The sequence below is a fragment of the Boleophthalmus pectinirostris genome, unplaced genomic scaffold, assembly GCF_026225935.1.
Source record: "Boleophthalmus pectinirostris isolate CB_2022bp ecotype Guang Dong unplaced genomic scaffold, ASM2622593v1 HiC_scaffold_5, whole genome shotgun sequence".
NCBI lineage: Eukaryota > Metazoa > Chordata > Actinopteri > Gobiiformes > Gobiidae > Boleophthalmus > Boleophthalmus pectinirostris.
Genome location: NW_026571404.1, coordinates 19212043 through 19235866, shown reverse-complemented (window position 1 = coordinate 19235866; position 23824 = coordinate 19212043). Strand labels below are relative to the sequence as shown.

The following is a 23824-nucleotide window of genomic DNA, read 5'->3' as shown; positions in this document are numbered from 1 at the left end:
AAAATGCTCTTTGTATGTGTACAGGCATTGTAGTAAGACAACTAATTGACTTAAAAAAAAAAAAAAAAAGTTCAAATAATTTAGTATATATGTGGATTTTCTTTATCACGCTACTCAGACTTTATGAATTAATTGTGCTTTCAAAATGTTGAGTTAAAGAATGACTATATGCCCAATTTTAATGAGAAGAAATTAACTACAAACACGATTCAATTCCAAACCAAAGATGACCAAAACATCCAACATGACAATAACAATGTTTTGTAAAAAGTACCAAGAAGATGGTGAGTGTTTTGTTTGTTTGACGCCTCTCCTCCCTCCTCACGTCATGTCTCTCCTGGACAACTGTCACAAAAAACTCTCGAGTCTTTACTTTGCGCACTTCTCCTCTGACAGAGACGATTAAGACTGTCCCTGAAGACACTAGCGGCAGATTCAAGAAAAGAAAAGGTGGACAACGCGACGTGCGTCATTTTCTGACACCACAAACTTTGTTGACAAAAGTCAGTTTACTTTGGAAACGTTTAAGTTTTATTCTGGCTAGTTCCAGGGAGATTGCCTGGTCTCTCTCATCATGGTTCCCGGAGCTTTGTGGCTCTCAGCGGCGCTGTCCAGTGTCCTTCTGCTCGCGGTCCCCTGCGGTGCGTCCATCTCTTATCCATGTCCCGACATCTGCAGCTGCAGCGCGCGAACCTTCCAGTGCAATCGGAACACTCAGCTCTCCTCCCGGGCTGCCGTCAAAACTGAGAAGCTGTAAGTACCCGGATCTCATGCTAATTTCAGTGAATTAAATTGTGAGTCATAGCGAGTCCAGCTAATCCTGTAGCGGCGGGACTGCGGAGGACTTGATGCTTCCTGGAGCTAATCCCGTCCTACAGAAGCTTGTTAGGTCTCTGCAGCAAATAGGAACAAAATAAGAGTGCCATATTAGTGTTGCATTAAGGAACATTGCTTATGTATTTCAAAGCGTTATGTCAAGATTAATTTGAAAATTGCAAAAATTAAAAACAATTTTGATTTGTGCAGGACACTAAGCCACTTGCCTCTGAAGCTGGTCCCTACGTACGCCTTCAGAGACCTGGTCAACATTACCATGATGTAAGTAGACTGTGCCGTTCTAATCCAAGGTCTACAAATTAAAATTAGGTTGGCTGCCAGATAAATTATTATTAATTGTTTATTACAGGCTGCAATAGGCTCAACTAAAGATGAGTGACAGTTTATATTCTCAAAATTGTTGCTTGCTTTCATTGACTTCATTCTGCTTTAAATCGTTATGGAGTCAGGGAGTTATTGACAGAAGGCTATAACATAAAAAGCTTTTCTTTTTCTACATTAGTTAGACCTACCACCAACAATACAGGCCTTGTGTGGTTAGTTATAGTTATAGTTATAGTTATAGTTATAGTTATAGTTATAGCAGTATTTATTATTAGGAGCAGTTAGTATCACAATCAGTAGCACAGTGCAGACTAGGAGACTGAGATTTAGTATAATTTGTTATAGCCAACATACATGACAGTGTTTTCAAACACATTTGACCTGTTCCACTAGGAATGCTCAGTCTGGTCAGTTTGGCATTCAGAGTGTATTTTATCTCAGTACTTAATTTAGCCTATGTGTGCAATGCCCCAAGGTTTTCAGAATGGTTTGAATTGTGTATTTTATGTGTTGGCCTCACATCACAATTTGTTTGAAAAGTCCCACATAATTGATATTGATAATTAAAATGTGGCTTCTTGAGGGCTCAGAAGAACTCTGTATTTTGGAATTGGCCATGTGGCTCAACAATAAGGACCAAACCTGATCTCAACCAGAATTTTACTAAATATGGTCTAAAATAAGAGCCGAACTAAGAATTGATCAGGTCAAAACAGGACTTTATTTTGAATGCATCTAAATTTTGATGAAATTAAAAACTGCAATGTTTGTACACATGAGGTTGGCTATGTGTTGTTTCACTTTTCTTTTTGCCTATTACTGTACATAAGGGCTTACATGGTAAATAATGTTCATTCATTTAAAACTATGGTGTCTATATTCCAAATTATAAACATGCTTATTCAGATCATATGTGGGTGTAATTTGCACACAAAATGTACACAGGAAGCTAATTAGTAATAACACATTTTCAAAAGTATTGTCAAAACTTCAAGGGTTTTCTTCCTTCAAAGTCACATCTTTTCAAAACATGTTTAAAGTGTATTAATTTGATTTCCTCATAGCAGTAGAAGACAGCTGTTAGCTAAAATGTTGAGTAAATTGGACTTGGCTTTACAAGGCCACCTCTTATCAGCTCTAGATACTTACAGTACTTACATGTCCGTTATGCACAACTCATGGTCCAGTCATAAATTTTCTTTTTTTTTTTTTTTTTAATTTCACAATCCTAATCTTAAACCTTCTCTCTCACCGACACATGTCAAGGTAGAGTGCGCCCTTTGCTGACGTAGTTTGCAGTAAATCATGTTTCATTTTCATACAAGTGTTTCATGAGCATTTAGTGGTAATTACAATGCGTTTGGCAATCAAGAAAGATAAGTACACTCCACAGATGGGGGATCTTTAATTGTTTGTGTTTTTGAATGATGGCACGGTGACTTTAACTTAAGAAAAAGTCTTGTCTGATTACTTAGGAGAGCGAGGCTAAAGCGAAAGAAGCGATTAGAGAAAAGAGTTTGGAGAAGGGTGCTATCTGAAAAAAACGTTGTCAAGGACGCATGCAAGCACCCGTGACTTTGGACTGTTGTTTATTCCTGCTTTCTTCACTCATTCTTGTTGGCCTAGATGCATGTTTGATGTAAGTTGGGATAGGTCCAAACATGGGCTGAAATGTAGGTGTCCGGCGATTGTGAGTAATACGATGGTAGCTGTTGTTTTTATTGTGTCCCAGGTGAGTTTAGTGTAATATTAATCAACACTGTCCTAGTTCTAAATGAGGGAATAGTAAATAGGTAAAGGGAACAACTTTTTATCCTTTTACTTGGTATACTAAAACTGAGATTAATCTTTTGGTTACAGGTAAATTATCTCAACTAGGGCTGGGCGATGTGGTGATAAAAATCAAATTGCAGTCTCATCTATATGACAATTGATACTTTGCAGCTGAAGACATCAACATTACCTGGGGGTGTGATGCTAACTGGAAGCACTACTCTGTTAGAAGCTCTGTTACTCAAGTTAGATTTAATCTGATCTTTATTTTACCTCAATCTGACCAGAAGGAGCTGACTTGGTTGAACTTGGTTACAACAGGTGAGATGATTTGTGTGCTTAAATAAGTCTCACGCATAAAATTGCAGTCACAAGTTAACTAGGATTAGCCAACAGTTTTTCAATTAGTTACTCTCACCTTTTTTGTTGAAAATTAAACACCTTTTTGTGTTCTTTCATGAGTTTTCTGGCAGTGTTAAAAAGTTACCTCTGTTTGCTAATGTGCATTGCTAATGTGCAGTATGTCACCGTGGTAACTACTGAACATTCCTCCAGTACAGATACATGTAGAACACCCCCAGCGTGATGTTACTGCAAAGCATCAAGACAATTTTTGTGATATTGTCTGATTGTGATTCTCATCCTATTGGTCAGCCTCCCTGCTCTGAGTGAGTGACAGATGCAATTAACCAATCATAATGACATGATATAAATATATGAAGACTGCTGGAATTGTAATTGAAGTTGTTGTCAAGCCCCATGAAATTGTGAATTTTTTTGGGTATATCACCCAGCCCTATCTCAATAACAATTTGACATATAACAAACATCATTTTCTCTTTTTACACCATATCTAACCTAATCTTCACTGTTGTATTTTCTTCTCACAAAAGAGCCAGCATCTACTGTTACACATACATCTGCAATTACCGAGTATTGGCTCCGACAACAAATACCAGATATTGTATTGACTGAAAAGAAAAAAAAAAAACAGACAAGTAATTAAATTCACTTTAATCTGCAATTCACTTTAAACATGTTTATTCACTTACTTATTTTTCCTTTCTTGTCCCACAGTGCAATTTTCCAGAGCGACTCCATCACTCGGATCCAGAGACAGGCCTTCCTCTCCCTCCACACTGTGTCTCAGATGTAAGCCGCTTCACACAAACCCAGTGTTATTTGAACAGCTGCAGCTATATGTTCTGCATTATCCAGGAGATTTAAGAATTACTGCCTCGATTACAAAGACACAGTGTTGGCATTCAGCACGGATGATCAGCCTTTTACTGTTTGTTTGTTTGTTTATTTGTTGACAGAAATATTATAATTACTGATAAATTTCTCATTTTTATTTATGCAGCTTTGTGAGCAATATCAATAGTCTGCAGTTCATTGAAGAAGGGGCGTTCACTGACTTGCCAAGACTGGATTATTTGTAAGAATGATTTAAAATATCTTTAAATAATCATGTGTTTACATCTTTAGCTATGAACTTATCAGCACAATATTTTAGCTTGACACTGGTTATCTGACAGTTCTCATAGATATGATTTTGTAGGGTGTGAACAAGAAATTTTGAGAGTTGATATCAATACATGTTGGTCAGTTGGTCAGTAAACAAACAAATAATGTATTCTTTACCCTTGTGAGAAAGTAACTTGAAGCTGGATGTGAACTAATCCCCTGAAATTAATATAATTTTAATCAAAATCAAGTACTTTCTAATTATCAATAATCAGCTTGGCTTTTTAATGGAGAGAAGTACAGCCAAATCTCTGTAAGAGCATGTGGTTTTGAATGATTTGGGGGAAGAATTTTGACTGTATTTGAAATTAAAATTGAAATTTGAAATTAGGTTTGTATTGTCTATCATCAGAAAATGTATATTGAATGCCATTTTATGTGTTTTAAATAAGACAAAATAAGATTTAATAAAAAATTATTATCCTTCAGTATAAGTAAAAGCTTTAATTTGCTTGATTAATAATTTTTTCATATGGTCCTGCAATAACTGAAACTATATGCTGTTCTCATTCAGGAGCATCTCCAACACTGGGCTCACTCACTTCCCAGACTTCACCACTGTCTCCTCTCTGGCTCCTAGATTTATCTTGTAAGTAACATTGTTTTTATAATGCAAGCATGAAAGATTAGAGTATTATTTTACTCTCTTGGTTTTCATTTTATCTATCAGTGTCAGCCTGCCTCTCCCTCTGGGTGACAGTGGAAACCACTCATTTCTTGCCTGTAATGTGTATAATTTAGTCTAAGTGATACAGCCTGGTTAATGTTATGTTATCTTGTGTGTTTAGGGACATGGCAGACAACATCTGGATCCACACCATTCCTGCCAATTCTTTCCAGGGAATCTCAAAGGAGTCTGTTGACATGTAAGGCCACAACTGTACAATGTTATCAGTGGTATGAGCAGAGTTTGATAAAGCATCCACAGTTTGAACTCATTTAAAAGTGTTTCATCAACAATTAGGTTACTCTAATAATGTAACATGATAATATATAATTTATATACATCAAAGTGTAGGAATATGTAGTTAAATATACTACTACATTTTTACTTTACATTTTTAGATGTACATTTTAGATTAATATAAGTTGGTTTTAGGGGGTAATTTGGTGTAATTTACTACAAATCAAATGCTATAATTACTATCAGAATACATTTTTCATCACCACTACTTCTGAAACTTAAACTTCATTAAAAGAGTTAGAACTACCTCAGCACTACTACTTTTTTTTTGTATTGACACAATATATGCAATCGCAGTAGTTTACCCACTAAGTAACTTTTCTGATGGCCAATACTCAGTTAGTTAACAATACCTTGCCTAAAATGTGTTGATGTTATAGAGATTCATACAGTAGTTTTATCTTTGTAACTATTTTCTATTTACATTCCATATTCTTGGGTCACATTTTCTTGTTATGTAATTCAGTTCTCTGACCTTTTGTGCCAGGTTTTCTTGATAGTGAACTGAAATGCAAAACATTTTATCCTTGACAGGAACCTGGTTAAAAATGGCTTCAAGGAGATACAAGCTTACGCATTCAACGGCACAAACCTCAACTCACTGTAAGTCCATACTGTAAACAACCAACACATTAGGCTATATTATACTCTTTACATTTGCCGATTTAAGATATGTTTTTCTTTCATCTTAAAAACTGACTGTACTGTACCCTCATATCAACATTATGTAAGACTAAACAGAGATTTGGTGCCATATTGTTGACTTTCTGAAGAAACTCTGATATGCGTGGGCTGTTTACAATATTTAAATATGGCTTATCTATCACAGTGTCAAGCTAAAGGGGAAATAAAAGTTTTGGGTCATTTAAGAAATTCAAAACTTGGGTAATAAGTCATGAGAACGATGTGAAAATGGAGAATGTTTTTATCTATTTTGCAGGATTTTGAGAGACAATAAGTTTCTAGCTAAAATAGATCATGATGCTTTTGAAGGAGCCTCTGGACCAACTACACTGTAAGTTAAATTGTATTACTTTAAATCATCTTTTCTCACTTGGTTCACTGCAACTATGAGCCTTAGGAGGGGTAGATCCTGGGCAATATTTGATGCTAAGGTTCAGACATGGACATTCTCATTCATTCATTCTCATACTAGTAATCGTATAAAAAGAAGTTTAGTTCATCATAATACAATAATTACCATTAGTGAATACGTGTTTGGACTGTTTAATCTTATATTTCTATTCTTAAAAGGAGGAATACAATTTTGTTCCTGGATCAAACTGACAGTCTTAAGAAACAGAAAGTATTTATGAGAAAACACATTGTAAATCTATACTTGCTCAGACCATAGTTAAGGCCGACAGTTTTGAATTGGGTCATTGCAGTAAGATTAATATTCATAACAGTGTTTATCATTCTATTGTATAAACACTGAGAGGTGACAGGCTGTCTGTGTAAACAACCAACAAACCACACGGGGCACTGAATACTGATTAGTGAACAAATAGCCCCACGTTACCGCCTCTTGCAAGGTCTTTGATTGGACCAGAGTTCTTTTAGTTTTGAAATTGTGACCTCACATGACTGACATTTATAATAACAATGGAAAAGTGTGAACTCTTTTGGTGGAGGTATTTATTAACACCTGTCCCTGTTGTCCCAAAAGTGCAAACATTTGGAAATACTTTCAAGCAGAATGTAGCAACATAATAAAAAATATTCTACATGGTACCATTGCTGGAGTCTAGTTGATGTAAAAAATACAGGCTTTTTACCATTTGGATGATAAATATTAGACCTTAGCTAAACTTGTAAATGTCAGTAATTACATCCACTAACTGTTGCGTTCCTCCTGGATGTGTTAAATATGAAAACACAGTAAATGAAGTCTTGGCTCAGACTCCAGAGCGCCACAAACCAGAAGCAAAATTCATCTGAAACAGCATTTCTAACCAGCAGCAATTAAAACGGCAAATGGCGGTTTCTTCAGTGGTGGGAACGCTGCATTTATGACTGTAAAAGTTTAAATCACAATCTAGTGCACACCAGTGTAGTTTTAGAGGCTCACAGCATTCCAATCCCCCAGTTCAAAACAACATTTTTAAATGGTAAGTTTCTCTAAAGTGTATATTGGCAAAGTGGCTAGCATAAAGCATAAATGTGCAGTATTAAAGGGCTTATATTACACAAAATTGACTCTTGTGAGCTTTTATCCATGTGATAATGTTGTTTTATACTCAAAAACATACCTGGAGTTGTGTTTTATTTCATTCACCCATGTTTGAGTAACCCTTTATTATTAGTTTGTTTACATCTCCAAAGTTCAGAATGTTCACTTCCACCTTGTGATGTTTTTACCTTTAGTTAATTTGAGACTAGCAAATCCAGGGCTGGAATTATCCAATCCAATTATTCTAGTGAAGGTGTATGGAGTTTAAAAACACAGTGGACCAGTTCCTGTACTACCACAGTGTTTTCAGCTTGAGAGAACTCAGCCTAAGTTTGCAAGGTTTGTGTGCTAAAATGTGTGAATGAAACAAAACACAACTCCAGGAAAATAGTTTAAAATAGGACCAAATTGATCCATGATAGGAAGGGTGAGTGTTTGTTGTTATGTGTTTGTGTCACTGTTGTCAAAGGTGTTGCCCACTTGAGGCCCATAGATGCAGGGATTGGCAGAGGTTTTGTGTACCCCAAAAAGTTCTACTTGGTGTCTCATCAATCTTTTTTGTAGTCCCTAATCTGGTCACTAGAGGGAGACAAATCACAAAAACAAATAGATTGCAGATAGATTGCAGTAATTGCTCATTTTAGGCACTTACACTTTTCACTTCTCTTCTATTTCAGTGATGTGTCCTCCACTTCTTTGATCACCCTCCCACACAGAGGCCTTAAGCAGATGAAAGAGCTCAGAGCCACTTCAGCCTACGCCCTTAAAACTCTCCCACCTTTAAAGGGTCTGTCCGAGCTCCTGCAGACCGCCGAGCTCACCTACCCCTCCCACTGCTGTGCCTTCCACACCTGGCGTCGCAAACACAGGTATGATGCGCCCCAGATTTGACTGATTCACACCAATCTCTATGAATGTGCAGCATCAGTGAATTTGTTGTTTGTTTTTTTTATTTTGTTTTTTTCTATTCAAAGAGAAAGCCTCTTCAAAAACCTGACCAAGCTCTGTGATCTCATTGAAATGGACATGTAAGTTATTTGATCTTCCCTTATGATTCTAAGTCATTATATGTAGATATGGTCCAATAGGTCAGTGCAATGAGTCACTTTTTAGAAATTGTGATTACAAATCCAATCCAATCAATTATTTAAAAAAATAAAAGTTGTAACCAGGAGCAAAGCTAATGGTTTGATATTGCACCATTCATATCTTCTGGGGGAGGGTCTGCCACCTGCTTTTTTCCTAAAAAGTTCCAAATAATGTTTTTTTTGTTTTATTTGTTTGTTTGTTATTTAAGATAGAATAATAAATAATGTTAAATAGATAATAATAGTATAAGGCCACATTATAGAATGTTCCAGCCAAGACAATAACTTCAACATGGAAACATGGTGGCCTACCTTTCTCCAGAATCACAAAATGCTGCAGATGTCCTCTACAGATTAACTTTTGAAGGGTATAAATGCATAAGATTAAGTTCTTCCAAATAATAGTGCTTAAGTAATAGCAATGTAACATCTCTTTTGTTTTTCTTTCTTCAGAGAACCCACTGCAGATGGAGTCAGCAGTATAAACTACATAAACTTTCAGTATGCAGACTTGGAGCTTGGCTGCTCGAACAGCCCTTACATCAAGTGCACACCCAAACCTGATGCTTTTAACCCCTGTGAGGACCTGCTGGGATTCTCCTTCCTCCGCTGCCTCTCCTGGATCATCACCATATTTGCCATCACTGGAAACCTGGCTGTTCTCTTCATCCTGCTAGTTAGCCACCACAAGCTAACTATATCAAGATTCCTCATGTGCAATCTTGCGTTCGCAGATCTATGCATGGGGCTGTACTTGATGCTTATAGCCTTTATGGATATCCACTCACGTCATGAATACTACAACCATGCAACTGATTGGCAGACCGGGCCAGGATGTGGCATTGCTGGCTTTTTGACAGTATTTGCCAGTGAACTGTCGGTATACACGCTAACTGTAATTAGCCTGGAGCGCTGGCACACCATCACCAATGCCATGCATGTGAATAAACGACTCAAGATGCACCATGTGGCAGCTATGATGGGTGCAGGTTGGGTGTTCTCCCTCTTCGTAGCGCTACTCCCTCTAGTGGGCGTCAGTGGCTATGGCAAAGTAAGCATCTGCCTACCTATGGACATTGACACGCTTGGATCGCAGGTTTATGTTGTGGCAGTTCTTATTTTGAATGTCATAGCCTTCGTTGTAGTGTGCTATTGTTACGTATGCATCTATATAAGTGTTCACAACCCAGAGCACTCCACGCGCAATGGTGATACGAAAATTGCGAAACGTATGGCCATCTTGATCTTCACGGACTTCCTCTGTATGGCGCCAATTTCATTTTTTGCCATTTCTGCAGCTTTGAAAATGCCCCTAATCACAGTGTCCCATTCAAAGATACTACTCATCCTATTCTATCCCATAAACTCCCTGTGCAATCCTTTCCTCTACACCATTTTCACTCGGGCCTTCAGGAAAGATGTGTGTGTGCTTTTGGGGCGTTGTGGGTGCTGTCCGACCAAAGCAGACTACTACAGGTCCCAAACCATCCCCTCACACATCTCCAGTGCACACAAAACAGCCAACAGCAAATCACGTTCGCTCAGCTTCTACGCATATCGCTTGAAAATGAAGAATTGCTTTTTGAACAAAGGCACCACATGACTGTCAGTAGAAATACTATGAACTCAGAAAGGAGAAGCCAAACTGTTCATGTTGCATTTCATGTAATTAGTCAAGATGTTGAAACATGTTAAAGGGACATTTTATGAAAATCATGTATATATGAGGCTGGGGAAGTCATGACCAACCAACATTAAAGAGTAGGCCTGCAGGTGCTGAAGATAATGTGGGGCAGCCAGAAATGATTTATTGAATGTAATATAATTTTTATATTTTATTAATATTTGTGCTGCTATATAGGTTACAATTGTATGAGCCAAAAGATATGGGGATAAATGATTTTAAAAAGTTTATTTCTTGGAAATAATTGGAGTCTTTCAGTTGGCCAGTTGAACAAAAAGGGATCTATAAGCAGTAATAAAGCGGAAACAACCCTTCTACAAAGTGACATTTTCTGTATTATCTGGTATTAAAATAGTACTTATGAGGCTCTGAATTTTTTCTGCAGTTGTATATACATTTTAAGTTTAAGTTTTATTCCAGCAATGTGTTGGCATCCATGTTGTATATTCAAATGTATGTGTAAAGTGATCATATATGATGCTCTACAGAATTCTTGTTTTTCTATGATTTTGGTAAATGTGTCATTTTAATGTATGAATGTGATACACATCAAAAGTGGTATTAAAGATTTATACTATTGAATGATTTGTTTCTGGACAAGGTCAGACAAAAGACAGCAGTTAAGAGTCACTTAAACATTTAGTACAAATGTTTTCAAGGCTAAACAAAAGATACATATATTTGATTTTAGTTATGAGAAGACAAAACAGTCTTTAGAAATGAAAACACACTATCAGCTGTGTTGCAAACTTAAGATACATTTTATCATCAGTCAAGTTTAACATTATTACTGACAAAATTAAACAGAAAATTGCTACTTTGAGCAGATAAATCACCAGCATTTAAGGATTGTTTCACCTTTTAAATCAGTGCCTTCACTAAATGGACACTTCCATCTGATTTGGTCAATCGACTAAAGACCAGAGCCATTACCACTCTGCCTCTCCCACTGCCTTTGAAAACACATAGTCAATGCCTCCATAAGTCATCACGCCATCTTTCAAATGAAATTTCCATCGATTCTTACTGCGGTGGATCTGAAAAGAGCAAATGAGAAATTTAAAAATTCTGTACTCAGACCAGACCATCAAGAGAAAAGTGAATTATATTCTTACTTTGTCATACTGGCAAACAATCACATTATCGGTGTCAAAGAGGTCTGGGATGTCCTGTTCAATCACGTCATCACCTGAATTTAAGGGATCCTAAAAGCATAGAGAAAAGACACAATTCATGGATAAAGTCATTTAAAGTTATTCAGGATATAATAAGATTTATTTTTCCCATGGAGAGGTCATTTCTTTGCCAAGACTATTCCAGTATGGCATTAAACTTATCTCCATGGAGAAAAGCAAGGTACACTACCAAGCTAAGTCACAAGTGTGGAAAGGCGACCTCACTCGTAGTAAAACTGCATGTTTTTTCCAGGATTTTTTAGTAAAAAAAAGTCCCCACCCGTACACAGTGCCCCTTTCATTTACCCAGTTAATTGATTCCATTAATGCACATAAACAAACATTACATTTTTGGCAGAGTTAGGCATAACATTATCATTAAGGTCACTTCGCTTACTGTACCCATTTTGGTGAACAAACATTGCTCTGATAAACTTTCAGTGGAAAACGACTAAATAAACACTAAATTTTTACTGTGATTGGCTTTAATATTTAACTTGAAATGTTGGTGTTTTTTATCATAATCAAAACTAAATTTAATTGAAGAGATACTCAATCGATACTTAATCGCAAAACATATTCTTCTTCCTCATCAAACTACAAAAAAACAATAGATTTTCCCATGACAAAGTGCATTTGAAGTTGTGCTTACTCTTTGAAACTTTTTAAAATTCCTCTCAGTCTTACCTCATCCTCGTCATGAGCCAGTTCGTCTTCCACCTCGCTGTCGCTGGAGGAGAGGCTGTTGCCATCACTGCTGGCGTCTCCCTCCTGCAGGGCCTTTATAGCTTCTGCATTGATTATTCCCAAAAAGTCATTCTCCTCCAGAGCAGCCACTTCTTCGTCCTCAGAGTTGTCAACAGCACCATCGAGCTGCACAATGTCTGAGAGTGCGCTGTAGTCCAGGTCCAGCTAAACACAAATGCCACAAATATATACTAGTACGTTTGTAAAAGAAATAAAAGTATAACTACCACACTGTATACCAAATTATAACAAAATGCTAATGTAATTGTCAAACTTCAATATTCCTGGAAAAATTAAAGACATTTTAAAAAGGAATTAAAGATGCTGAGGAGAGTTTTGGGAGAATGACATCAGCCAGACATCTCACAGCAGTTTCTTTTGAGAATAAAGAGGCACTATGTAACTTTTCTAGTGAAGGGTATGCCACATGCTTGTCTTCATGGAGATGCTACTGCTTTGCCAAGAATGTTCCACAATACCATCTCAGTGAAAACAATCAGAAAAGTTAGATAGTGGATTTTTATGTCAAAGAGATGCAGGCCATTCTTTTGAGAAGCTAGACTAGAGGAAAACAAAAAATGTCAATTTACATGTGTGTAGTTTATGTAAGACACTTTAATTCAATGTGTGACTGATCTAAAAGGGAAACTTAAAATGCTGACAAATCTAAAATACTGCAACTCACCCCCAGGACATCATCTTTAGTTGGATCCAAGTTCCTGACCTTCTCCCTCTCCTTCTCGATCACTTCTTTGAGGAGGTCATCGATATCCGTGGTGTTTGCACTCATCTGGAAGTCTAGTAAATCACTGGGTGGTGCGTTCATACTCAGATTCACAGGCTGGTCACCGTCTTCACCTTTGATCTCTGGCTCTGGAGAAGGGGATTCTGGGATATCTGCAGCCTCAACACTTATAATACCTGGTGCTTCTTGTTCTTGAGGTGGGATAACCTCTTGAATTGGAGCTGGGTTGGTTTGGAGTGGAACAGGGACTGGTGTGGGATTAGATGTAGAAGTCTTTGTTACTGTGGATGGCGCCACCTCATGGACCGTAGCAGTATTTACTCGGACAGCTTGGGATTTAGGGGCAGGAGCAGGGACTTTTGGTGCAGGACGGGGTTGAGGCTGCTGTCCTGTTGGAGCCTGTGTAACCACAACTGGAACATTGACTTTATAAAGCTGACCTAAATATGCATAGAAAATGTTATTATTATTTGGGAATATAATAATAATGATATATATATATATATATATATATACACACACACACAAACATGTACATATATACACACACATATATATTTATTTACAATTTTTTTACCAGAAGCAGTTTGCAGTGTTACTCCAGCAGGAATTTGGACAGGATAGGCTAGACCAGCGGGAAGAGAAAAGGTGGCAACGGTCTCTGAAGTCGTCTGTCATTCAAATACATTACATTTTAGCCAAAAGAAAATGTGTGTTGTGAAGATTAGGCAAAACAGCAATTACCTTCTTTGGATAGGTTTGGACTTTCTGACTTGAGGGTATAACAACTGAAGCTACAAAAGACAAATTTGAATTGAGTATACATAAACATAAATGCATTGGCCTACTGTTGTTGTCCTAATGCAAGACGTAACCCATCTCCTCTCAGTCAATGTGGTGTGGGTGTGAGTTTCAAGGTCAAATTTTGTGATGGTTAGAGAGACTGTTGGAACACATTTCCACAAGCCCGTAGGAAGCTGCTTTTTAACAGTGTGGAGAGACTACTGTTGCGCTTTCACCAGACTGTCAAATTGGTAAAGTGCAACATGAAGTCATTATTATTTTTACATTACTAATATGACAGGTCCTAATTGCATTTCTCTATTGGTCTGATAGTGGGGCAATAATTTATATGCTTTAGTTCATCCATTCATCAACAGTTGTAATAGCCTAGACGACCATATTTTCCTCATCTCTCATTTACCAGTAATCTCTTGTTCATTCTGGGTGTAGCTGGCCGGGAGCTGCAGTACAAAGTTGGAAGAGTTGATGTTGTTTTTTCTGAAGTCCTCCATTGCTTTAGACTGCATCATCTTTGACTCCCAGAGCTGCACAAACACAGACATCAGACCCTCTACTGTGTATGGAGTATTCTCTTAACAGTCAGTGAAAAACTTACATGCTTCAAATCATCCAAAACACGGTCTTCAATGCCCTCGTCCAGAAAGAGCTCCCTCATGCTCTCTATGACATCGTCAATGATGGACAGGTACAGCTTAGCCTGCAGGTGACACAACAGCACTCACAGTAAGGCCCTTGTATTTGTTTAGAAACATACAAGCAAAAATACTGTCATATTGCATTTAACATTAATATTCAATTTGCATTCAAATGCACAACAAGTTACTTTGCCAACTTTATTTCATCTGCAGCAGGGCTGGTCACTGGTCGCCCTAATTAGTTAGCGTTAAAAATGTATATTGCTCATGAATACATTAGCATTAAGTGAGATAATAGAATCTACAGTTGCTGGTTACTAGAATGATAGATGTTGATTAACACTTCTCACCACTGGCCCCGTGTTTGTTAACATGATTCACAATCACAGCTGTTCACGTCGAAGCTCCTCCATGTGCAGCACAGACTATCACCTGCAGTGTGCGCACGTGAGGGGATCAGCGCAACAGCACCACCTGGAGGCGGAACTAAGACAACCAGCGCGACCATCAGCAATCAACCCTAATCAGTTACTTAATAAATTACTTTATTAGTTACTGAAACAAAGTATAACTACGTGTATATTGTTTGTGTACTGTTTACAATACATTGTTGCTTTTGCTGCTTGGCGATTAGGGTCACATGAGGACAATGGCCACAGGCCTAGAGGTTAGACCCATTTAAGCCATTGTACATTTTAGGGGAGTAAAATTATAATAGGTATAACATTAACAAAGAGTACATATAGATAACATTTGTCAGACACTTGGTCACTGTTGCTGTGATTATGAAATTAAATCTTATGCTCTTGGTTACTTCCACACTGAGGTGACCTGCTGCCACTTTGCCTCTACCCCAGGACTACAGATCGACTACAGACTACATATGTCACTGCAATAAGGAGCTAAAGTTAAGGTGTGACCCTTCCCTAAAAAGATGAAAATGGGAAAATGTTTACAAAAGCATGAAGCAGCAAATGTAAAGTTTTTGTGTTTTTTTTTTTCAGACAACTGTAAAAATGTTCAGAATGAATGACCAGGACAGAAAGCTTGGATTGAAGTTGTTTTACTGTATAACATAATATCCGGCTTAGCCAGCTACTGCATACATCAAGATCTTCACTTGAGTTCACCTTTTTCACCATAAAGCTTTACCATTATTATTTTTTTTTTATTATTTATTGCATCATGTACAATAGGCAAAACAGAGATAGAGATTTGATCTATTTAAATAAAGTTTACAGTCCTCCAGAGTAAAAACAATGTTCTAAAGCCACAGTTCCAGATGAGCAGCAAAAGTAATGAGTTTTGTTGAGACTGAAAACTGGGTTGAAATGCACATCATATCAGCACCACTGACCGTATAGATAAATAGTTCAGTGAGCATGATTAAATTCACTGAAGTTGGTGTTGTTGTTGAAGTTGTTGGTTCCATGAAAAATCGACTATTATTTGATTAAGCATATTAAGGCCAAACCATTCAATCAGTTTTACATTGTGTTAGGTATTTCAGTGTACTAATACTAACACAGTAAAAAAACACATTTCAACAATAAATTAAGCTTAATAACAATCAACATAAAGTGGAACTAATGTTGTGTGTGTGAGCAGCCTTTAACAGTCAATATAATGTACCTTTAAGCTAACAACACAACTCATTACTTCAGCTGTTTTTCTTAAAGAGCAAGTTCTGCCCACATCTCTTAAGGCTGCCAGTCAATGTGCAGTGCAGACAAAGGAAAGCTTATACACAGTACCCATATACTGGACTTACAGTCATTACACTATAAATGTAAAGTGCTAGGCAAAAGGAACATGTTAAACTGCTCATTAGGTCTAGACTAATTCAGTCTTGGTTTAGTTAAGACATAAAACTATCACATCTCCAACACTTGCGGGCTATGAATAGTTATAATGAATTATCAGATGCAAGCAGCAAGTCCCTCATCACCTCCCTTTTGTTCTTCCTTTTTGTTGAGTAGAAAATCCAACGGGAACAGACTTTCTTTAATCATCACTGTGTCATGCAGCCAGACTGCCTCTCCGACTCCGTCTCAATCCACTTTCTCTCCACCTCCACCTTGACAACAAAGAAAAGTTTATTTAGAAACATAACTTTGTTCCAACATTGCTGATATTTCAGACAAAGATCTTACTGAGGACTGAACTGACTGAGGGAAAATATCTAGTTATGATTTTTCTGAGAAGCATTGTTATTAGATTAGAATTTATGTTTTTATGAAGGAGCATTAACATCTGAGAGAAGACTGATACAAGAATCCCACATCTTTAACAACATTTTTGTAGAGATTCAAACTAGATTTTTTATTAATTTTTTCCTGTGGAATGTATGCTACTTAAATAAAGGCAGTCTTTGTGATTTACTAATTGCAACCATTTAAATAGCTATTTTTATATATCTTGCATCTTACTTGAACATGGTAGCGAGTCCAGCTGGTGATGTGTTTCTGCGGTTGGATGTCGTTGGTAGTGCCCAGAGACTTGACCCTGGTTTGTGACACTACGGCCCCCATAATTTCACATTCCATAGAGACAAAAGGGTACCAGTCATTAGGGATCTCCTGATCAGACCCCAGCTCCAGCTTACAGGAGAATGAATGGGGTTGGTCCACTGCTGCAGAGAGAGAAGAAAGGACAATTGTGATAGAGTGAGATCATGCATAGACTACAGTACAGTCCTCAGATATGAAACAATAACTGCATTATAAACATTAACATATATACACGTGGGGAATCCTTTTTCATATACAGACAAGCTACTCTCATGTGTTAGTTGCTTCTCAACAAACTAGTGTTGAATGATTATGAATTTGAGAAAGCAAACTGTGTGTACCACATGCTACAAATTAAGGGACTGCAAAAGATGTCACATGTCAAAATAAAATTATACAAGCTATTACACATAAGAGTACAGAGCTGTTGTGCATTTCATAGAAAAATCTAAAACATTATATTAAATAAATATGTTAACATCCAATCTTGTTAAATACCTGTATTTTTAGCGGGTAGTCTGTCGATCCTCCAGACGACTGCAGAGTACACATTCTCATATTTGACGGTTCCAATGGAGACCTGCATGACGGGCTGAGAGTTCACTGTACCTGCTGCTCCTAAACAGGTGTTTCTGTTCATGCGAGCCTTCAGGGACCTCTGCCGCAGTAAAGCCACAGTCTGAGTGACTTTGACCCAGTCTCCGGGCACTGGCACTCGGATCAGCACATTTTCACACAGGGGGAAGGAGTCACATAGGCCCATGCCTGAGCTGAGGAAGGCTGGGGACATGTTTAAAAAGGCCTGCAGCTCCACGTAGGCCCCCTGCACCGTCACCACGGCTTTCACTGAGAAGGGCGCTTCAGTGCAACCCAGACTCATGGTCTTAAAGCGCATCAGCTCCACTCGGCACGCGTCAGGGGGGGTGAACTTAACTAGCCGGGACATGTGAAATTCTGTCTCATTCACACATTTGTGAAAATGACAGTCAGCTATCTCCATCCAGAGCTCACTGGCCTCCTCTGACTCATAGCTGGGGTTATGCTGCTGTAGCAGCAGGTCGTTCAGAGCCAGAAAACATTCAGATAATCCGTTTAGAAAGGCGAGGCAATGGATCTGGGTGAAAGCAGCCCTTTCCATCACGTCTCCAGACTTGTCCAGTTGTATCCAGATGTGGTCCGTGATCTGCAGGGACAGCTCCTGCTCCTCATAGTGCCGCCTGGGCTGGTGGGGAGCACTGAGCTGAAATATTTCCTCCTCCATGGAGACCACCAAGTCTTCCATGTCATCGTGAGATGTGGAGCCCAGTTTAAGCAGCTGCTCCACCTCAGCCTCGTGGCTGACCTCCTGTTTGGGATGGAAGCGTTTCTTCTCTGTGTAGGAGAAGTGCTCCACCTTCACAGTCAGGACTTTACGTGGTTCTCCGTAGCTTTCTAACTTCAGCTCTGACAGCCGGCACTGTGGGAGGAGCTGGAACTCTTTATAGGGCTTCTCCAGTCCTTTCTCATAGTACATTTGCAGAACGCCCCCCGGCAGCAGCCGCAGATAGATGGGCCCCCACTGCCGTGAGGACATGCGGTTCTTCTTCTCTGGGATCCTGAGCATTACAGACCAACCATCTCTCCTCTGGCTCCGAAACAAGCCTCGAGGGACAAACTGACATGAACCATCACTTACAACTTCATCTCTGCAGCTCAGCCGCCTCTCTCCTCCTCCTCTCTCCTCATCTTGGTCTGCCTTTGCCTTCAGGCCTTCCAGTTTGTGGCACACGTAGGAGAGAGAGTTTTGGAGGTGGTCCCGTGGGGGTTCGCTGCCATCTTTGGTCCGGATAAAAAAGCGTGGTAAAGTATTAGAGTCTGTGTCTGAGTCTGAGGAGGAGCTGTCCACGTCCGCACTGTGCCTGGATGCATGCCAAAAGGGGTTATAGTGCCCTGAGTTTCCCTGGAAAGAAGGGAAGGGATTTGGTCCATCTGAACTTTGAGCCTCAGACCCAGGAGAGGAAACCGAGGCTGCAGAGGGGCTGGAGGAGAATAAGTCTTTGCTTTCCCATGAGCTGGAGTGAAAGGGGGATGCGCTGCTTGGGAGCCCGCTCACTGGAGTGCAAAGGGGAGTGATACATGGTGCAAAAGAGCTGCTGCTGAGGCTGGACTGAGGAGAGTCCAGCGAGCTGTTAAAGCTCCAGGAATTGTCTCTAATGGGAGGAAGTCTTAGTTTGAGTCCGTTGGGACGTGGCACTGATGCTTTGAGGAGGCTTTGTGCTTGCAGGGGTTTCTGAGGTGAGGCGAAAGGGGCACTGTCATCTTCAAACGTCACCCAGTTTGAGTGGTTTGTGGAGCACATGCTGACAGGTCCAACCAAGGTCGAACAGCCCCTTTATGCTATGTCCTTGTGTCCTTCAGTCTTATCTGCAAAAAATAAACATAGTTATTAAGACATGTTACCATAGAATCTTAATGAAGCATTGCAGAGTTTTCCTCATAACATTATTCACCAAGGTCAATTTAATATGATAACTGCAGCAAGACATACATTCGCTATCACTGAAGCAGAGGGCTGGAGTTACAGATAAGAAGCTGGCTTAGGTCTTTATAATTTAATAAAATCCATTAATTAAGAGAAAACGTATTTTTTATTATGGCTAGACAGCCTCCTATCATTAAGTATAACACCTCTCCAAATGATTTGATGAATAAGTAGCTTGGTGAGTAATTAGGGAGTAAAACTGCTTAATGCAATTTAAAAAACTAACTTGTCTCATGTGGTCGTGTTAATAATTTTGTACATTCAGTGAGATTACTTTACTTTATTATGAAATGTGTGCTCTACATTTGACCCATCCCATCTATCACTGTCACTGATGGGGCAAGTGTAGTGCAGCACCAAGGCACATCAGCCAATTTTGAGCTGGACTTGATCAGGATTAACTCTCGCTGGAGGTTTTTCCTATTGTGCATGTTTTAGGCTCTAGTTTACCAAAATGTGCTTTGTGTGTCAGCAGGATTTGTCAATACAATAAATCAATCCTGGGCATTACCCTGTTTGATTGGATATTGATTGGAGTTAGGGGAAAAGGACAGTATTAGAAATGAATGCTTGTATCCTTGTTTAATACAGATATTTTAGAGTCTCTTTGCTGAAAATATGTATACTACACATTTTATGTAATCATTAATTGAATGGAATATCTGTTTCACAAAATATACTGCACTAAAACAGCATTCATTGTTCAACCTATGGAAAGGTGATATATTTCATTGTCCACAAAACTAGGTAAACAGAAAAAGTCACTCATTAACAAATGGAAGTTTGAACGCAGTACACTATGACAGAGTAGCTTTTATAGTTCACAAGCATAAAGTGGGCACAAAGTTAAAATCCTTCTGAATAAAACGTTATGTATGGTATAGATTTACGATGGTGGAAAAAATGAAAAGTATTTAAATAAGACCACTCATATCTGTAGCATGTAGTTTAAGAAGTGGCTTTGAGATTTACACAATCTTGCCATTAATTATGAACGAGTCAATCATAGACTGTCTTTGAAGTGTTGGCTGCAAACTCTAGGTCTCTACGCCACATAGAAGCCACTTTAGAGCTTCATCCCACTATAAAAAAAAAAAAAAAAAAACTTGGGGGAAATATATGAAAGAAGCATGATGCAATTATATCCGTCCCTCCACACTTCAAAATCACAGCCAAAGATCCAGTGGCAGCTCTCCCTGCTATAAATAAACACAAGTATTGGGGGCGCTATGCTGGATTGACATGTCCTGAGAAACATTGGAGGACATCTTTCTAATGAGTGTTTGCAATGGCATGTACAAATAACTATATCTAGTCATTTCTTTCTGCTTGGTGGAAATCCTGAGGAAATTCTGTGAAGACAGGAGACAGGGAAGGTGGAGATCTCAATGGGGAGTCCAGGCTAGACCCACTAGAAGCATTGTTGTCCACCTCTTCCAGGGTTCCTCAGTAAAAAGGACTTAGTTAAATCTGCAGAGGACAAAAGCATACATTCCAGAAATTCCTCTGGGACAAGGGGCAGTCACACAGGAAATTCCAGCTTGCTCGATTTTTGATAAACTGTCAACAAATATTTAGGTAATCAGTGCATATTATGATTTATCCATAATTCTGCTAGTAAAAGAAATAAAAAGAAAGCATGTCAGTCATTCCAAACCCTAACCCACACACTATATCATCCAACTAGGTACACCTGACCAGACCTATGCCACCCTTTTGGGGGGGGGGGCATCTGTCAGTCTACTCCATGTCAGCTGTGGCTACATTAATGGGTGTAATGATTAGTATTATTATTATCATAGAACAATAAATTCTACCTTAACACTAGCTGCAAATAATGAACAAAATAAGAATGTAAAAGGTATGCCCATATTTGGTTTTGCTACCCTTTAAAAAGAATGTGGCTTTGGTTCCCAGAGTGAATGATGCTTGTACTATATCTATATGACTATATATTGGAAAAGACCTAACCAACAGTTCTTTTCTTGATAGTATGCTGTCTAGAGGTTGAAGTTCCAGAAATAGCTCAGAAAATGTCTGCAGGAGAGCAAGAAATTAACAATTGAGTGAATTAATGAATTATAAAAAGTCAGAAATACAATGGCATTGTAATGTTAATAGATTTGTGCATGTGCTTGTCTTTGTGGTTTGGTGAAAATGTTGTTACAGAATAAAACCACAAATGAGGAACAGTCCTGAGACAATATGGACAATAAGATAATAAATTCCAGTCAGTTTATGAGTAACATTGAAGTCATGTTTTATTTTAAAAGGTCTCTAATTAAAATAATCATATCATCATCACATGCTTCTAGTCTAAAATCCTGGTGCTAGAAAACCAAAAGCAGCGTTTAGCCACATGTTGATGACTGAGGGGAACATTTGTGGTGATAAAAATGCTGAAAAAGAGAAAATAAACTGAACTTTAACATCACATGCAGCTGCTTCCTGATAAAAGTTCCTGTTTTTTCCTAAATGTTTCCTGAAAAAGACAATAGTGAGGATCATTTTATCATCTTAATACAAGCCTATCCTAAAACAGGAAATCAGTGAATTGGCCATTCAAAAGTTTATTCGTGTCAACTGTTCTGCATTACAATAATATATGATGAGGACTAACCTGCTTTTCTAGTAACAATGCAACTTTCCAGTGGCTTGGAATTTTGTATGGGTTCATTATTTAACATTACAATACAATACAGATAAAAGTTAAGCATCGAAGTTGGTCAAAGGGAGATTCCTTTAACAAAATATTATTTAATTACATAAAATAATAACAGGACAAAGTCTAAACCTAGTGTAAACATTGAGTCACATTTAGAAGAAGCCAACTTCGTAAGCATAAACCATTTAATAGAGTAGGCTATAAAAATGTAGGCTAGATCTGATAAAGATGTAACAACAAAGAAAGTAGGTTACATGGCTCATACTAAAGCACCACCCAATGTTAATGTCTGCCCAAAATTGCAGAATGTCCAAATGATTTGAATGTATTGTGGTTCACAGAAATAAATATGCTTTAAGAAGAGCTAGCGTGTTATTGCTGCTAAGAAATTATGGGCAATTTACCAATGCAATACTAAAGAGCTTTTCTTAACTTAATGATATTCTTTTGAAATCATTGATTAGGTTTATGTCAAAAGGGAAACAAAGAGACCAATGTAGCCTAAACATGTTTCCCAGAAAATGAAAACAGCCTATAAATCTTCCAGTAGGCTACTTCCCATAAATCCCATAAAGTTACCATTTAGCCAGATTGCCTTCGGTGGTTTGAGCTTGTTTATTATCAGTTAATTACCATCTTAATTAGGACAACAGTTTAACTGAACTGATTCATTGCGGATTGCGTGCGCCTCGGGGTCGCTTCGCCGGTCAAATTTAGAAGAAGCCGGTGTGGGTAAACAACTGCACTTTTCACTCCCACGGGAAAGAAAACATCCACGCACGCCTCCATCATTCACATCAACAAATCCCGGCCCGTATCCCGAACAGAGAGGCCCATATTGGTCCGGAGGAAGAGTTATTGTTTTGATTTGTGAAGTCTGCGCAAAGTTGTCGCCGTGCGTAACTTTTCCTAGCTAGTGTTTGTACTAGCCTTTTACGCACGGGCCACAGCGATCACAGACTGAGAACGCAAACATTTAGGAAGCGAAAACATACTTCAGTGGTTTGCGCAGCTTCCAACAAGGAGCCTATAGTTATGCCAAAGCAACTCAGGCTACGTGGAAAGAGGAAAAAGTACTTACAAGCTAACAGGGGCCCGCTGTTGGCTTAGGTCATGACTCCCTGCTCTGGGTGCGCTTGGACTCGCGGCGTCGACCCGGTTTTCCTCAAAATGGCAGAGTGTAAATCCTGGGAGTTTAACAGCGGCGCAGTGGTAGCTTCCCCTCCCGAGTTCAGACTGTCCTCCAGCGGGTCGGGACACGGGGGGATGAACCGTCCCAGAGCCGCGCTGCGTTCAGGGGCGTAGGAGAAAATATTACCCAAGTCAACACACTACCACATACAGTCTCAGTCTTCATGTTATAATAGTACGTAAGCAGATGGATATCATTAGTAAAAGTACACAATAAACTTATTTACGCTTTATATTGTTATATTAATTGCAGTTCCAGTGGGTAATAGAAGGCCAACAGTTGACCTAATAGCTGAAAAAAGTGTTAAGGCTGTAATTACTGACTGGTACCAACTTTGAAGACCTATTTTGAACACCTTTAGTAACCAAATATTTTGTTGAGTAGTCTACTTTTTGGTCTAGATCTCCCCAAACCTTAACCGAAGTGTGAACTTTCAGCCAGCCTTAAATTTCTTAAGGCA

At 38.6% G+C, this 23824-nt stretch overlaps 3 protein-coding genes across 3 annotated transcripts; 1 reads left to right on the top strand and 2 right to left on the bottom strand.

Moving 5' to 3' along the window:
* The first annotated feature begins 574 nt into the window (after positions 1-574).
* LOC110156782 (lutropin-choriogonadotropic hormone receptor-like) lies at positions 575-10289 on the top strand. Its single transcript, XM_020921003.2, has 11 exons — positions 575-753; positions 1027-1098; positions 4012-4086; positions 4298-4372; positions 4976-5050; positions 5250-5327; positions 5960-6028; positions 6366-6440; positions 8276-8467; positions 8573-8626; positions 9140-10289. The coding sequence occupies exons 1-11, from the start codon at positions 575-577 to the stop codon at positions 10287-10289; spliced, it is 2094 nt and encodes a 697-aa protein (XP_020776662.2).
* A 701-nt stretch (positions 10290-10990) lies between these two features.
* On the bottom strand, positions 10991-15388 carry gtf2a1l (general transcription factor IIA, 1-like). Its single transcript, XM_055162601.1, has 9 exons — positions 14827-15388; positions 14437-14538; positions 14242-14365; positions 13782-13831; positions 13615-13708; positions 12978-13477; positions 12233-12457; positions 11486-11575; positions 10991-11407 (listed from the first exon to the last, which is right to left on the bottom strand). Exons 1-9 carry the CDS (start codon positions 14848-14850, stop codon positions 11300-11302), a joined length of 1317 nt encoding a protein of 438 aa, XP_055018576.1. The 5' UTR covers positions 14851-15388; the 3' UTR covers positions 10991-11299.
* Positions 15389-15523: 135 nt separating this feature from the next.
* LOC129411527 (stonin-1) lies at positions 15524-23780 on the bottom strand. The gene is made up of 4 exons (XM_055162600.1): positions 23254-23780; positions 17485-19389; positions 16906-17108; positions 15524-16553 (listed from the first exon to the last, which is right to left on the bottom strand). Exons 2-4 carry the CDS (start codon positions 19322-19324, stop codon positions 16488-16490), a joined length of 2109 nt encoding a protein of 702 aa, XP_055018575.1. The 5' UTR covers positions 19325-19389; positions 23254-23780; the 3' UTR covers positions 15524-16487.
* Between the last annotated feature and the right edge of the window lie 44 nt (positions 23781-23824).